Source organism: Haliotis rufescens, unplaced genomic scaffold (genome assembly GCF_023055435.1).
Source record: "Haliotis rufescens isolate VD_foot unplaced genomic scaffold, xgHalRufe1.0.p SCAF_2, whole genome shotgun sequence".
In the NCBI taxonomy this organism is placed as follows: Eukaryota; Metazoa; Mollusca; class Gastropoda; order Lepetellida; family Haliotidae; genus Haliotis; species Haliotis rufescens.
The window spans coordinates 12,697,534-12,715,573 of NW_025963890.1; the positions used below are offsets into that span (position 1 = coordinate 12,697,534).

Sequence of the window (18,040 nt, forward strand, 5' to 3'; positions counted from 1 at the left end):
CTTCGTCCGTCTCTCCTCCACCCAAGTACACACTCTCTCCTTCGTCCGTCTCTCCTCCATGCAAGTACACGCTCTCTCGTTGCCCGTCTCTCCTCCATGCAAGCACGCACTCTCTCCTTCGTCCGTCTCTCCTCCTGCAAGTAAACGCTCTCTCCTTGCCCGTCTCTCCTCCATGCAAGCACGCGCTCCCTTCTTTGCCTGTCTCTCCTCCATGCAAGTACACACTCTCTCCTTTCCCCGTCTCTCCTCCACCCAGGTACGTACACGTTCTCTCCGCCATATTCTATAAGCCTAAGACTGGTTAAGTTGTATGTGATCGAGAAGAGAAGAAGTCCAATGGTCAACGAAATACCCTGGACTAACTAGATCAGGCATTTCAGAAAAGATACTAGTATAACCTTACGGAGGGACAACCCGCCGGTATGTCTACTGTCTGGTTTTATTTTCGAATCCCAATGGTACTGTACACTGCGTTCCCTTGGAACCTCATCTCACATTAAAACGGTTAAACACTGTTAAAAGCGAGGTTACACCGAATATCACTCGCTAACTTAAATGACTTCTTAACACGCATATCCACTACTCATCATCCACTTCTTTGTTCTAGTTTTGTCTCACATGCCTCCTGCAATAAGAATTAACACATAAATGAACTTAATTATACGTAACGCTTTAGCTTCATTACATAGTTACGAAAAACACCACGCCGAACCTGATCATTTCACGCAATATGCTTCAGAGACTATTTTGCATGTTGTCTCGACGAGATATTTTACGCATTGTGACTTCCAAGCCACGAATACATTACAGAAAACCTCCAAGTATGTGTATGGGTTTTCCTGTAAGCTTTACCTTTGTTTTCAAGAGGCACGATTGCATCTTGACTCGTAGACCGCCGCACATGCATATCCGTTAGACGCGAGAGAGACTGGTTACCATAGGAATGCGCTCCTACAAGTAATCCTAGACAGGACTGTCTGTGCCAGTAATTGTGATAAATGCCATGGGAAAACGCAGTAAATATATCTGGGACTCTTACTATTGCGGCCTTGGTCTCTGAGGTCAAATGGCAATCTGCTGTTCAGATGCAAAGAGTCTGAACTCTGTTGGGATTCCTTGGGGGAACGATATTACTAATCTTTTGTTAATAGATATTCGTAAGAGAATATCTGATATGAAATCAGCTGGTATATTGTCATTTTCAAACAAAGACATAACTGATGAAGTCACGAAATAGGTTTCAGAGATGTTACAACGATGTCATTAGTGAGTGAGTGAGTATGGTTTTACGCCGCCTTTAGCAATATTCCAGCAATATGACGGCGGGGGACACCCGAAATAGGCTTCACACATTGTACCAATGTCGGAACGATATCATGAATGGTATGTGTGATGGTGCATCACTTATTATATGAATAGTATTATTTGCTCCGCAGAGTCCAACCGGTCGTGCCAGGAAACCCAAAGTATTAATCACGCATGGCATTCCACGGTCGCCTCCCTGTAGAGGAAGGGGACATAAAATAACAAAATTTACTCGTGGGGGGAGCATATCCGAGCGAGCGCTAGACCCACTTGTCCTAAACCACCTATCCGCCTTGAGATAAGGGATGTACAATGACGATACACGGTTGTAAGATTACTTCGGTTTGTTTGCATGAAGATCAAGATACATAACGCTAGATAATTATGTAAAAGTCAACTCGCATTACCTGTAAAATTGGACCATACTCTATTAATGGCTATTTTATTTGAGGGCGGTGTTGTAGCTATGCCTTGAAATTGTTGCTCGTCACGCTGAAGGCCCGAGTGCGATTCACCACATGGGTACAATGTGTGAAGCCCATTTCTTGAGTCCCCTGCCAATAAATTGCTGCGATATTGCTGAATGCGGAGTGAAACCTCACTCACTCACTTGCTGATAAGTTTTCTTTTTGTTTTCTTTTCAAACATGATACATTAACTCTACATAAAACACCACTTTATACTGTAGAAATGCCACAATAAAGCTGTGTATTCAAGTCGTATAATACTTAAAGGATAGTCCAACATATGGCAGGACATATAATGACCACCATTGAACAGAGCTAACTGGAATCACGAACACATTTTTGATAATGAAAGAGTCATTACCAGGCAGATTTGTTCGGTAAGATAATATGACAGTACGGTGTGTACTAAATCATGGGTAAATATTACAATTGAGTCGCAATTGGTCCATTGCCCATGGGATCATGAAGCTAATGGACAGTGTTTACATCACTGACCGGCTTTCCGCGTGTTTGTCATTCATATTCCAGATCTTATTAGTTGACTGCACGATCTCACATTGCCAGGATTTCGCTGGCGTTATCAGTGAAGATCATTCACAATTACTTCTCATAAAAAACGATGTGGTGTTACGTAATTGGAACATTTTGGAGTGTAGTTTTCTGCACCTTTTTGACGAGCTGGAAGAAAGGTTTTCGTACTTCTATTCATGTAGAAACGTTCGTTTTCCCCATGAAATTTTAACAGAAAATGTTTACACATTGAAAATAAGTTTTCTCCACGGATATGAAAATACCCACATGATGGTCCAAGTTCCATATTTACTGTGGACGATGATCTACATGTAGCATTATGATGCGTACCAAGTTCACATAACTGAACTAATTTTAATAACACTGGACATCTTAAGTATGTTTATACGATTTTAAATTTTCGTTTATTCTGAATTTAAGGACATTTTATATTTCCAATTCACCTGTTGACTAGCAATGTTGGTATTTTGCACATTCACTGATGACATGTGTGGTAATTATGTGAAACAGGGATTTTTTTCTTTTTTCCTTGAAGGGTGCACCGGTGGCACTGTCATCTAAGATGCCTCTACTCGCTGTGCAGTGTTGCGACTCTTAAGCGCGCTAGAATCCTAAATCGTGGGTTCTAATCCCAGTTTCATCCTGCCAATGGTTTTTAGGATTGACTGCACAATACCCGTATTTCTGAATGCGCATTTACAAATATCATCAAAGGAAAACATTATCGTGAGGTAAAAAGAGAATCGTTAAAAAACTTCTAATGCCGTTGATGGAATTTTCCGACATTGAAAGAACTATGTCTAAAGATAAGTTATTGAGTAACATATGAAAGCGCTCAAGCGAGTGTTTCGACTTTATGCATTGATACATGCCTGACACCTTCTCACCGAGGCCACAATACGTTGAGGAAAGGCCTGGGGAGTGACATTCCCTATCTGAGGGAGGATAAGTTCCTGTAACGCTGTTGGAGGATTTGGAAGGTGTCACAAATATCGATTCATGTCATCACATACATGCATGTTCGATTGGTGACAAACCAAGAAATCAGATACTGCTCCACAACATGTGGTCTGGCGTTATCGTGCTGCAACGTCACTCCGTGGTCTTTCAGTTGCAAAATCGGTAAAACGTTTACGAAATCGCATCCCGGTATGTTGCAGCATTCACATTACCATCAATCACAATAATTTCAGTCCTTTCTGTAGCCGTTATTCCACCCCAGATCATACAACGGCATCGCCTCCGACGCGATTGCCTTCTAGAATACATGACGTAACTCTCAACGTGACGACTGCAGGAACCTGTCCTGCCATCGGATGAATGAACAGGATCATTCTCCACTGACGTGCCGTCCCACACAAGTGCTTTCAGCACAACTGGAGACGTCGACCTTGAGACGTTGTGCCGTCAGGATTTGCCGTGCGGCTGGGCGCCTCGCGCAGTTCTCGTAGATGCGTAGACGTCGCTGGAAGTCATATCAGATAAGCCTCTGTTGCCAGGAATGGCACGGGCTATGAGAGATGTTGTCTGAAACCCTCGTAGTTCGAACACATATGACTTGGCGAGCAGTTGTTGAGGGTTGGTGGTCATTACTGGGAAGGTTTCTGACGTGTTTGTGCAGTTGATAACGTGCTATATGGTGTCCCTGTGGGCTTTGAAGTGACAGGCGACGTCACACAGCGAGGCACCGGATTCAAGCATTCAAGTGGCTCGTCATCTGTCATTTTTACTTGGCGAAACATTTTGAAATCTCATCGAAACAGTCAAAACTTGCGAAGATTGCTTTAAGTATTTGACAATACTATGAGATTGGATATCTGACCTTTGAAGCAATTTATCCCGAAAATTCCTTTTGTCTTGCAAAAGACATGCAATACCAGCGACATTCGGTTGGATGTGTTTCTAGCATTTTCACATTTTCTCTTGCTCAAATCCAAATGTACGAGAGTTTTGTAAATGAAACACGTCCAAGTTACAATAATTCCTTTTTGAACATACTGGACAGTTAATGTGTAAAATGTGTTAATTGAATGCAATTTAAAAATCTAATCTATCCTGTCACGTATCTCAAATCAAACATGCATGTCTCGTATGTAAAGTAAAACTTCGTTAATAATATGGAAAAAGGTCATAAAGTAAATTCTTTATTTCAGAACGTGTCAGTATCGGTGTCTGTCCTGACTCTGAGCGCCATCTCTGTGGAGCGATGGTACGCAATCTGCCATCCCCTTGCGTTCAAAAGCACCCTCTCCCGGGCACGCAACATCATCATCGTCATCTGGGTCGTCGCTGCAGGCGTGGCCCTCCCCGAAATGATCGTTGTTACGACTAACCCCTATAACTATCCTGGAGACTTCCAGACTATTTACCTGACCACGTGTGCCCCAGCCTGGTTGGAATGGAAGCAGATCATTTACCAGATCAGTCTTGTAATTGTCATGTACGTATGTCCGCTAGTGTTGATGGGACTAACGTATACCAACATAGCAGTGGTACTCTGGCGCAATGACATCCCTGGACAGGCGGAGATGGGGCAGTACTCAAAAGGTTTCGTATGAATACATCCTCTCAGATTGTTTTGAATGCATGCTGTGGTCGAAGACGAGTACTAAAACTGAGCAATAGTTATACAAAAGCCTTTTTTAATGTACACTCTGTGTAGATGCAACGCACATAATGCTCCTTTAGGGAATAGGCAAAATAGACCAATTTGTTAGCTGTCAATGTGATACCGTTATATTGTGATAGCATATGTTTCAGATTCGATGTTATTCTCAACCTTAAGTATTTGTTTCAGACATTCAAGATAAAATTGTTAGACATGAGGTAGAATCTCTATATCTTATGAGGTATTGACGTAATATATTAAAAGTTTTATAAAAGAAATTCTCATATCATTTCAGGACTTTAAAAATCTCATTTAAATACCAGTAGATGTATATTCACATGATGAGACAGTGTGCCAATTATTAGGGGATACATTACATCGCAAAAGTTTTTTACTTTATTCCGCAAAAGTTCCGCAGAAACTCTGAACCGTTTTCGTAGTTACTTTGGAACTTCGCAGAATGTTTGTAAAACTTCTGGGTAGCTACACAAACACTCCGGGGAGCCACTGAGAAGTTTCTGCGAAACTACAATGTAGTAACGTGTACCATACGCATCAGTAGTGTGAGTGTTTTGCTATTGCCAGGCAAGAAACCGATGATTGAAGGGAAAGGGAAGAGCCAGGAGGACAAGATCCAGTCTCGGAGAAAGGCGGCCAAGATGCTAATCACAATAGTCATCGTGTTTTCCATCTGCTACCTGCCTGTACACATCTTAAACATTCTAAGGTGAGCCATGTTTGTTCGATCATGTATTTTATAAGATAATTGTCCCAGTAGGTAACGATGCGAGATGAAATAATCTTCCGGATCGGAAACTGCAGATACTTTTGTATTACCTAAAGAAAGTCCTGGTCGGACCAATGTCATGAAATCTTAACATACAAATTTGTATCCCAATCACGTGTAAGGCGGTCCATAAAAACGAATTGATAAAATGAAACATGCGCCCTCACGCCGCAATGAGGACAAAGCCGATGATGACACCGGGTGTAAGCTGTTTTCTACTGAACTTATTTTAAAGCATATATGTCTTTGCTAATAATCACTAATATCACTGCTGAAGCCATGTCGCATACCTATGTAATTTAAACAACGACGAGCGGTATTGCACTTGTATGGGTAATTGTAGCATATGAGGTATACGCAAATGTTGAGACTAGATGCATGTGATAATGTTTGAAAGACTTCAACAGGAAACAGTTGTGCCAGTGCTGTATTCAATGAATACAGAAAGATTACCTATGACTGGCTTTGTCAACAAATTATAGACGAAGGTGAAGTAAACTGAGTTCGCATTCAGAACGTGAAGGCAGCGCAACCTTTTATTGTTGTGGTATTGCTATTATTGTTGTGGAAACAAAGGCTTCCGCCATAGTAGATTTCCATGACGTATTTAAAGGTGTAAATGAATCTTTGCGAATTCTCATATTTTACTGACAAATTTTATTACATTTTGAAGGAAGCCCGACAGCGGATCATATGAAATCATAATTTGTATAGCCGTTTTTAAGGGTACTTTAAATACAAAGTGTCAAATATTATTGGAATGTTTCTGTGGAATAGTGAAATCCATGGATCAATACAATATAATATCGTCTATTGACATTATTTAAACTTCTCGTTGAATGGATTTAATCATCTCTGGTCTTATTTCAGATTGATTTTGTATCGATTTTATGTTTTTAGCAGCTTCAGGAGGCTTTTGGCTGCTGTATTTGATGTCACATGCTTTGACACAAGCAGTGATTGTTCATGCTGGCATTTAACCATGAACTTCCTGAGAAAATTTCCATACTCCATTTTCAAAGTCCAATATCTATTTCGTCAATACTGGAATACATGGATACCACATATCTTGTCAAAGAACATGTTTTACATAACCAATCTGTCACCATTTAAGAACAACAGTATAAGCTTATGTACTTATATCATTATTGGCATGAATATCTAATAGCAGCCGAGAGGCGCGTTGGCCCAATTGTCTTTGGCGCCGCAATTCGGAGTGCAAAGTTGCGTCGCAAAGGACCTTCAGAAACCGTTGATCGTGGGACCGAATCCCATATTCGCCCTAATTATGGATCGTGATTTGTCTACAACATACCTTTGCTCGTGGGTTTCACGCAAGTAGTAAACGTCTAAGACCTGCATCACAATAAGGCTTTCCTTCCACATCACGATGCTGCCCCGTGATACAACTGATCGTTTTGTTTGTTTGTTGTTTAACACCGCACTCACCAATATTCCAGCTATATGAGTAAAACCCTATTTACTCAAACACACTGATAGCAATCGTGGGTTATATTTATGTTCTACTTCAGCTTCATTTTTTTATAATATTTATACTTATCTTACATAATTCATTTAATCACAACGATGCGTCATATAATTGGTTGGTTTGTTGTTTAACGCCGCACTCAGCAATATTCCACCTATATGACGGCGGTCTGTAAATAATCGAGTCTGGACCAGACAATCCAGTGATTAATGTCATGAGCATCGACCCATGCAATTGGGATCGATGACTACATCAACCAAGTCAGCGAGCCTGACCACCCGATCCCGTTAGTCGCCTTTTACGACAAGCATAGTCACCTTTTACGGCAAGCATGGGTTGCTGAAGACCTATTCTACCCCGGAATCTTCACGGGTCGCGTAGTCAAATAACAAGAAGTGTGCGTACAGGCGTACCTTAATCTGAAATTAGTTGTCTTAAACGTTGTGTAGCGTAGTGAACTAAAATAATCGATAGAGGTATTGCGTAATGAAAATAAAAGTAGATGTCACCCTTAATTACATTTTGAAATGGCTGGCCATGGTCGTTTAGCACATCTTTGCAAAATTGTATTGCATTGTTCATTTATTTCAGGTATTTCAAAATTTTGTTATCCACCAACAATGATGTAGCGGCAGTCCAGAGCCAGCTGTCGCATTGGTTGCCATACTTCAACAGTGCTCTAAACCCTGTTATCTACAATTTCATGAGCGGTATGTTCTACACTTGCATTGTATACATGTGTATTGAAACATTTTATGAGTCCATTTGTGCTTGCGATAATGATACATACAAAACAAATACATTCTGCAGGAACGAAATTTGTATTTCACAGAGTCAATATAACGAATACAACATTCAGATTAAAACGGGATTTATGTAGTTTTTGACAATACTCCATTACTTCAAACTGTTTACAGATGTCAGTGTCTGCACGAAAAGGGATATCACATTCAAAGAGAAAAAAACATTAAGAACTCAACGTCATACTTTTATTAATGCATATGCACTCCGTCATTTAACTGGAATATTGTTCAGAGCTCACTCACTCACTCATTTATGCATATGAGATATAGGAATATGTAAATTTCATTTTGGCATTTGCTCCTCTCTTTCATGAATCGGAAACCTCTTTGGTCTCTTTATCGATTAGAATGACAAAACTGTTATAATCAACTTTTTGAACGAATAAATGTTTCTGATGTTTTAATAATAACATGAAAGAGCGAGCTCTCTCGGGGATTTAATTGCGGGTAACGTCTTCATCAGTTGATAAATATTGTTGAACCAAGCCAGAATTCATCAAAAATTAACAAATCCTTGACATTCGTTTCAACTTGTTATTGGTCAGGAGTTTCTTTATATGGGGGAATAATTGTCATATGCGATATTTGTTGATGAAAAAAATCGTAAATCCGCCACACTGGCAATTAAGCCGGAATCAATAGTATTATCAGACGTAACTTCATCTTAGCACCAGGAGAACCTAAATATTTTGAGGCTTTATTGGAAGACATCGGATATGTCATTTTGGTTTTTTTCACATCCGACTTGTATTCAAGTTTCCTCCCCTGTGTACATTGTATTCCCACAATACCCTATGATGGCCAATTAGTGGATAAACAAGCGTGCATGGGGCATTGAATTACGTTTTATGTTTAATGATGAAGATCGTTCCACAAACCTTTTTTCTGTATTCTGAAATATTTTGCCTCGTAGATCTTATCTTATGTCTGTTCCTGTTCAGAAAGTTTACACTTAACTCATGTGTTTCCGGAAATACTGAGAACGCATCATATCGAACCTTCCCTTGGAAACTATATGACCACACCTTCTCTCGGGTTCATAACACAGCAAAAAAATGCAGTTTCCGGTATTCGGATTCCTTCCGGATACCTCCGGACACTTACCCAAAACGCACTTCTTTATTTTTCTTAATGTGATACTATGAATCATAGCTCAAAATGATGAGATCGGATTTGTCCACGAGATATTGATAAAAGACTATCAACCTCGCCTTGGAGGGAAATACATTTCTCAGCGGGAGAATAAATCCCTTATACCCCGTCTCAAATAAGACAGGCTGTATGGGGATTTCAGAGAGACAGAACAAATCCATTATACCCCCTTCTTTGAAGCAATAGCCTCATACTTTTTCCGAGTCAATGGAAGTCACGAAACACAGCACAAGTTAACTGCAGTTCAATCGAACAGCTGTTTTCTAACAATATTAAATTTGCTTTTATTATTTTACAGTGTCATATTAAAACATGTCGGTGGGATAAATTCGTAATAGCAATATCACTAGGGTACGAACATGGGGTTTTATGCGCCCCTCGTTATAATTTATACCACTCGCTTCCGGCTCGTGGCATAAAACCAACTGCGGGACGCATGGAACCCCATGCACTCCTCGTGACCCTGCTACAACTTATATTGTCTACTTCATGTGAATGTGAAAACAAAAGTATGAAAATAAATTGAATGAAAATGAAAATGTTCTAAATTGCCAATTATTTTACATTATTTATTAACTTTTTTTCTTTCAGCAAAATTTCGCAAGGAGTTCAAGCTGGCTTGCTACTGCTGCCTGAGACCTTGGTATAAAACCAACCCACGTCGACGTGACGGGACGTTCACTATGACGTTCTCTAACAGCAACTACAGCAACTGCCACACTGAAGAAGTCACACTCACAAGCTTTAAAGACTGAATACTTCTGCGCTGAATGGCTTGAAACTCCGAATGTAAACCAGTGACACAAAGACCTTATCAGATTTTTAAATAACGGGATTTCAGACATCTTGCTAGTTGAATGATATAACTTATTTTGTTTGGGATGTCGTGAAACTAAGGTGACTTTTGTATTTTAGTCGATTCCGCGTAATAGGATCGTTAATTGCACATGGCATAGACGCAAGAGCCGTATCACTTGTATTGTCAGGGCGCAATTAGACACGTCACTGTTCATTACTACATTCATGAACTGGTAAAGACCAGAGGCCAGAAGCAACATTGAAAGTGACGAAGTATCCTCAGAGGCCTGGTCAGTAACGTGTGTAGTCTTGGGGTTTCAACTTCATTGGACAGACTTTATTCACGCTTGATCCCATTGATTGTATTGATGAAGCATCACATATCTTGCCGTTAAGAGGTCAGAAATTTATGTTGAGGGGTTGAGTAAAACGTCAGTGAACGATAGTTTAATCACTGACTTTCGGTTGCGTTAATGGAGAATAGTCGTTTAAAACTGACTATATTCTTACTACGTAATGTATCAAATCACACACATAAAGTTGTAAATTAATGTTTCAACCAATTTTATATTCCCAGCAAATGGAAACAGCCTGAAAGGTTTTGGAAAAGTCCATTTCCTCTCTGTGTGTGTGTGTGTGTGTGTGTGTGTGTGTGTGTGTGTGTGTGTGTGTGTGTGTGTGTATGTGCGTGCGTGTGTGCGCGTGTGCGTGTGTGTGATCAACGAATGTAGGAATATGTAAGTGGTTGGTTGGTTGGTATGTTGTTTAACGCCGCACTCAGCAATATTCCAGCTATATGACGGCGGTCTGTAAATAATCGAGTCTGGACCAGACAATCCAGTGATAAATATCATGAGCATCGATCCACGCAATTGGGATCGATGACATGCATCAACCAAGTCAGCGAGCCTGACCACCCGATCCCGTTAGTCGGCTTTTTCCGATAAGCATAGTCGCCTTTTATGGCAAGTATGGGTTGCTGAAGACCTATTCTACCCCGGAATCTTCACGGGTCTGGATATGTAAGTGATATGCTTCACATTGGGCAGAATGTAAATCTTCATTCAGCCTTACAATACTTCTTAATGTCATGATCAACGTCTACTGTGCATGCTAAGATATTGTGGTGTTCGCAATACAGGTTCTATTTTTCTGGAATGAATGTAAATAAAGCAAACAAGGTTCTTTGTTTTGACAAAAAGTCGCGATCAGTTTCATATTTAACAATGTACTGATATATTGAATACATACTTGCAACAGCTGCAGGGACTGGATATGTCGGCCTTCTTTATTAGTCAAAACTTCCAAAAGTGTGTCCACAACACTACCCGCAAGCTAATGATCTAGAATCAGCTTGAAAGATAATTTGATCCAGCGAAAAGATATTATGTCCTGCATAGTAACTGTATTTATTAGGGAAAGACTGTCTTAGTGACTAAAGTTTGTTTAACAGCATAGTAAGTCATACACATTTTCTCGCACTCGTAATCATTGTATGTGGACACGGGTTGTCTGAGGCGCCGCAGTTCGCTGTGCAGATTTGCGTCCCTTGGGCTCGCCAGAAACCTATGATCGTGGCTTCGAATCCCAGTTCGCCCCGATTATATTTCTAGGTTTCTCAGCACCATATCCGTGCTCGTGGGTTTCACCAAAGTGGTCAACGCCTAAGACCTGCTTTTACACGCCGTAATATAACTGGACTACTGTTGATACTCTCTCTCTCTCGCCCATATATACCGGTTGTCAGGATGTGTTATTATGAATGAACACGATACATATCTGTGATGTTTACATGCTACGCTGTTTCACCTACTATCATTGACTTATTTAAAGACGAGTAGATGTTATCAATGTAATATTGCATATCATCAATCACAATGTATACCTTGACATATAATACTACTGTAGAAATGTGTGAGGATCCTTGGGAGTTCAGTCAGTGTATTTGTTTCTCTGTTGAACCCACATCAGACCTTGAACTGTGATGTTTTATATGGAGGTCCTTTCACAGCTTAAATGGCGTTTAAACTCTTGTATATCGATACAGTTGTCCTTAAATGTTATTTTCCTCATGGAAAGGAAACATAAGTGGAGAAGTGTACAATTTGCCTATGATGATAACATGTTTTGTTTTTTTTGTTTACGGGATCTATTGTTATTTGTTATATTGTGCTATTTATTGTAATGTTATCATTATGTATGTTAACTGTGAATGTTGATTTTCCAGATGTCTTGTTATTGATATTACCACGTTTGTTAGAAATAATCACTTTTTTTCACGCAATAAGAATGTATAGAATAACAATTCATTCTTGTTGACGAAGGTCACTGCAAATATTTAGTACCCGGTTGACACGGAATAATAATGTTGACATAACTTCAAATAATCCTAATTTACAGATACAAATCATGGTACAAAAGATATTTATCTCATACACAGTTTGCTAAGTACTGACGTGTAAATGCAATATGTTAGGCGTAGATTTGTATACTTAATACACGACCTAAAGTACATACATAAGCAATAATATCAAGATCTCAAATCTGTTCAGATCAAATGTTTCTCGGGCACATTTTTCTCAAAAGTAAGGAGAGCTGTTGGTTTTTATTTTAATGTTTTATTGAAAATAAAAGTGACACGGGAGGAACAGCTTTGTATTTTTTTAAGAAACACAATTGGGCACACAATATCAGTTGTCAAGCGTATTATTTTTGGGATAACAGAGTACGCTTTTTCACTTCTGATAAATTTCAAAACTAAAGAAAACAAAAAATGGCTAACGCGCAGGTTTTTATTTGAAGCGCAGATTCCCGAGAAGCATTTCCTTACTTTAAGGTTTCTCACAATACTATCCTTTAGTTGTTTTTGACACTACTTTACCATAAGAAATATCTTTTATGATTGGGTTTGGCTGAATCGTACTTGTTTCGGCACTTAATGTAAACAAACTGTGATTCTAAAATTATCGTGACACGTAACTGCAAGGCCATGACACTTTTTCGTCCAAGCCACATATATGACCATTTGAAGTTTTTGGTGGAAACATATTTGTTTTGTGGCCAAGGCCTACCTTATTCCCAAAACGATTATTCAGCTCACAATTACACCATATATCTGATCACATGTATCGATCTAGATAATCATCATATCAACATTGTATCAGTGTTGTCCTAATGTTATATAAAAGGTGCAACGGACTTCGTCTTGGTCAAATGCGAGTGTTACTGTGTACATATATACGTCAGTGGATATGTAATGTGTATACAATATATGTGGACGCAGTTAAGCATTTGTGAAATAAAATTGCATCTCTGAATGCTTTAATGTTTGTTACACTTTTGATATTTTAATAATCTAGCTGGGACGGTCGGGTAGCCTGGTGGTTAAAGCGTTCGCTAGTCACGACGAAGACCCGGGTTCGATTCCCGACATGGGTACAATGTATGAAGCCCATGTCTGGTGTCCCCGGCCGTCATGTTGCTGGAATATTGCTAAAAGCGCCGTAAAACCATACTCACTCATAATCTAGCACATGTGTATATTTACATGTTAAATGACGGTTACAGCTTGAAATCACTTGCTGGATGTGGCCCAGTGATCAGGTGGGCCAGAAACCTATGACCATGGGTTTGAGTCCATGTTTTGCCCTGTTTATAGTTGTTTGTTTGTCAGCACCATACCCGTGCTCATGGGTCTCCTCCCTGGTCAAGTTGACACGCCATGATATTACAGAAAAAGTGTTCAAAGCTGCGTTAAACCATCCTCACTCACTCATTGTCTGATGTGTACAACTTACATTAACATTTATCCTAGTGTCGCTGATCAGCGTTTGCTGTCAGACACAAACAGCCCTTTGGAATAACATTACTTTCCCATTTTAGCCCAGCAGAGAATGGGTACCTAGTGGGATGAGATGACAGTGTGAATGCAAACCCACAGAGTAACATGCATCTGGTATTGTGGAAATATTGATTGGAGGTAAGGCTAAGTTGGATCTGAGAATTAACTTAGAATTCCGCAAAAACACATCCTGTCGGCGTTCAAAGACAGAATAGGTTTCCTGTACTTCTTGTTCCGTGGTTAATGCCAACTGTAGTGAAGACAATGAGCAACCTTGTTGCTGGGGGTGGTGGGTGGGGGGGAGGGGGGAAGGGGGGACGTTGAACGTTTCTTACGCTAGCATATATTTGGTTTGTACATTAATTCGATATTCTCAGGCTGCCATGATAATGCTGTTATATTGCTGTGACAAAAATGTACTGTTCATTCCATACCTGTAAGCAGACTCTCGTTAGCTGCATTTTCGTAAAACTGAAATCATGTGAAATGATATTGCTTGAAATATGAGATTCAGTGAATCATGTATAATTTTCTTGGGGACAGTTTTAGATATCATGTTTTCCTGAGTAGAATAGACTGTAAAGGCATAATATTTATCGTTAGAAAGTAAGGTTTCAGACAATACACTATTCACAAGAAACGTGAAAAAAACTGGACATTTTCGTTATTAAGGAAATTTCAATTGAACTAATGGGCCCATATCATAAATGTGATTGCATAAAAACGGATAGATAGCCCAACGGGGAAAGAGTGTCACTACTTTTTATTTAAAATCTTCGAAAAGTGAAACGTTGACTGAATGTTTACTAATGGAGAATACTGTTAAATATGTTACTTGTGTTGCAACAGCTAAACATAGGCATCTTATTGAAATAACCTAATGATCCGTAAACAGTAACAAAATAGTTATGTGGTTCGTTTAAGTGTTATTTGGATTGATTATGAATGATTGCGTTGACTGTGTGACGTCAGTGCTAATATTTACATTCACTGGGTTTTCATAGTTGCTTCGTGTGATACAATCTTCCATTTGTACATTTAAGGTATGTGGGATATGTCTTAAAAGATGTCCATACTTCGAAACAAATCTGCTTCTTTCTGATCATATTTCTAAACCTTCACTCAGTCTGTATTTTAGAACTGGTTACCACAAACTACCGAAACGAGAACAAAGTATATGTACATTGTGTGACTCCAAAGTAATTGGCGATGAATTCCACTATATATTTAGATGTAATTCACATTTAACCTTACACACTGAATATATTAATGAATACTATACAAAATGGCCAAGTACACTCTTCAAAAAAAGAAACGCACATGTAGATTTTTAGTAAATTTATTGTATCTAATAAAATCGATATATCTAATTTAATATCATAGATACAAATATGAAATTTTGGAGCTCGATAGTCACATTGTCGTTGTACAAAGGCATTGAAAACTGTTCATTGTCATTCTGCGCCATTCTGCTTGTAACGCGTTAGCCAGTTGTGGGAATGTCTGCGGCGTGTTCTGACGTTGACGTACACGTCGATCGAGTTCATCCCAGAGGTGTTCGATTGGGTTGAGATCTGGAGACCTCGGCTAGGTTTGTTGTTTAACGCCGCACACAGCAATATTCCAGCTATATGACGGCGGTCTGTAAATAATCAAGTCTGGACCAGACAATCCAGTGATTGATATCATGAGCATCGATACACGCAATTGGGATCGATGACCATGCATCAACCAAATCAATGAGGCTGACCACCCGATCCCGTTAGTCGCCTTTTACGACAAGCATATTCGCCTTCTACGGCAAGCACGGGTTGCTGAAGACCTAGTCTACCTCGGATTATCACGGGTCGAATGATTGGAAGAAGATGAGGTTGAAGAATTTGATTCATTTAGCGATTTCCCTGAACCATAATCAAGTCAGATCTCTCAGAGATGCTGTGGCATTGCGATGACGTTGGTGGAACAGTCGAATGTAGGGATCCTGTGCAGGGGTGGTAACTCTTGGTCACCCGGTTCTCGGCCGGTCTACAGTGGAATTAAACTGTGTGTATCGGTCACAAATGGCTGCAAATGGTGCTGTGGTGGACGATTAAGTGACGGCAACAGAAGACTGCGATTCCCCTCTTTGGATACGTTCCATGGCGATGTTCCGATCGGCAGCGCTGAGTCTCGGCATTTTCGAATTTGAAAAATGTTGACAATTGAATAACAAATTATTGGCTTATTCTTGCCTTTTTATAGCCACTACCACGAGTTACAAATGCCATAACTTGCACGAGCATTTTGCTTTACTGTTTTCCTCCATGACATTTTTTAACAAGTGTGAAAACAATGCCGTTTAAGACATTGCAAATCGACAATGGCTGCGTTTTGACGCACCGTGTGTCGAATATCAGGCCACAAACATCTTTCAATAACATATAACCAATTTATATACCGGGTTTTTGTGTAGTCAGGTTCAATGAACAACATACTACCTATACGTTTCTGGTTTTGAAGAGAGTATAATTAAATACCACAAAGTATCTACTTTAAAAAAACTGTCAACGTTCCTCAGTCATTGGAATGTCAAAATGGCCAAATATAATTAAATACCACAAATTGTAAAGTATCTGCTTTAAAATATGTCAGCGTTGTCAACGTTCCTCAGACATTTGAATGTTAAACTGTGACATAGTCTACCATGTATACCATATCACTGTTCATTTATTACTGTATGTTTGGTTATTCATGTAATTGTATAATTCATGAAGCACCGATGATGATTATAGAGTAGTAAAAGGAATACTGATTAAAAGGTAGAAATAACCAGAACACACAAAGGGTACTACCGGTAGGGAAGGAATTGTTTACCCTGATAACGAACACCATGTGTCCCCACGGCGGTGCTTGAAATTTATAAAGAGTGGAGTGTTTTTTTGGTGATTCCTGTTTTCGTTCCGAACATATGAGGCAGATAGATGCATTATACCTCAATGGGATATTTAGTTTCCTTTAAAACAATGGTCTTGTGCATGACGATAAAAAAATAATATTGCGGGCAGAATCGATATGGGCTATATTTTCGAAGGCCCCGATAATTTCGATCAACTGAGTGATAACAGCATTCAAATAGAAAGTAAACACGGCGTATTTCAACATATCAAATACCGTGCTATGTTTTTCATGCGAGTGTTATTATTGCTGATCATGAAAGTACCACGATTATCGAAAAGGCACAACATTACGTTTGTTTGCGATCAACAAACATCTCTGAAACTACACAAACAAAAATAACTGAACAAACAGAAGTAACTGAACAAATAGAAAGAACAAAACGCGAGTAACGTAATGAAAGCATGTCATATCAAAATATGAAAAGAACATCGGGCATCAGCATCGTTGTAGTTTGCTGTTTTGCGCAGCACGAAGTTTTATTTATATTCCGGCGATATGAGGACGGGCTATGTATATGAGCTAGACAAACCTGTGGTTGATATTATACTACACAACAGAAGTAACTAGTATATTAGCAACGTCCCACGCTACCGGGGTACGATGACATGCAATTAACCAGGTTGAGGAACTGACACTCCGATGCTCTTTAAATGCTTTTTGTGACAAGCATGGTATACAAGGGAGGTAGTCTAATCCAGGCTATGTAACGTCACCAGTTATTAGCCTATTACTCATGTACAGCGAATCTCACGTCCTTACATTAATGATTGAAAGTATTTGAAGAATTAATGTTATACGGTTTCATGACCAGCGCTGACCATCTTCCCGAGGCAAGGGAGTTAACTGACTGTAAAAGTCCAGTATCAATCCTTGCCGAATTGGGCAGGGATTAAAGAGTTATATTTTATAGTCCATAGTCCATCCGGTTTTCAATGGATTTCAGCGTGCAGATTTCGGTCGACTGCAGGGTTTGCCCGTGTCCCGTCAACTGGGCGTTGCCAGATATTTTTGCACATCTTTTCATGTTTTAAATCAAGCTGCCCACGTGATTTGATGCACTATCCGAGGTACGACCCGTTATATTACAATACAGATCTTGTTCGTGGTCCAGATCGTCTTGACCGGTGGCCGCCATTTTGTTTGAAGCATTGCAAGTGATTTGAGTAGTGAAACTGATAGGTCATTAGGAGGGGCATAGACGTGACATAACTTGTAATAGCAACTGGTGGCCCTACGATCGAGCCCTGAAATTCCAGCCTTGTTCGGCAAGGGTGGAAACTGGACTTTTAGAGTCAACTTGCCTCGGGATGATGAGTGCTGAC

General features: G+C 39.7%; 1 protein-coding gene across 2 annotated transcripts in view; it reads left to right on the forward strand.

The window, feature by feature from the left end:
* The window catches only part of LOC124111593 (orexin receptor type 2-like), a 74,999-nt gene extending 64,195 nt beyond the window's left edge, over positions 1-10,804 (forward strand). For both annotated transcript variants that reach the window (XM_046471344.2, XM_046471345.2), the window contains exons 3-6: positions 4,457-4,850; positions 5,497-5,638; positions 7,779-7,897; positions 9,734-10,804. In XM_046471344.2, the coding sequence (XP_046327300.1) occupies positions 4,457-4,850; positions 5,497-5,638; positions 7,779-7,897; positions 9,734-9,897 (819 nt within the window). In that variant the 3' untranslated portion in view covers positions 9,898-10,804. The remainder of the gene's footprint in view (positions 1-4,456; positions 4,851-5,496; positions 5,639-7,778; positions 7,898-9,733) is intronic.
* Positions 10,805-18,040: the final 7,236 nt, after the last annotated feature.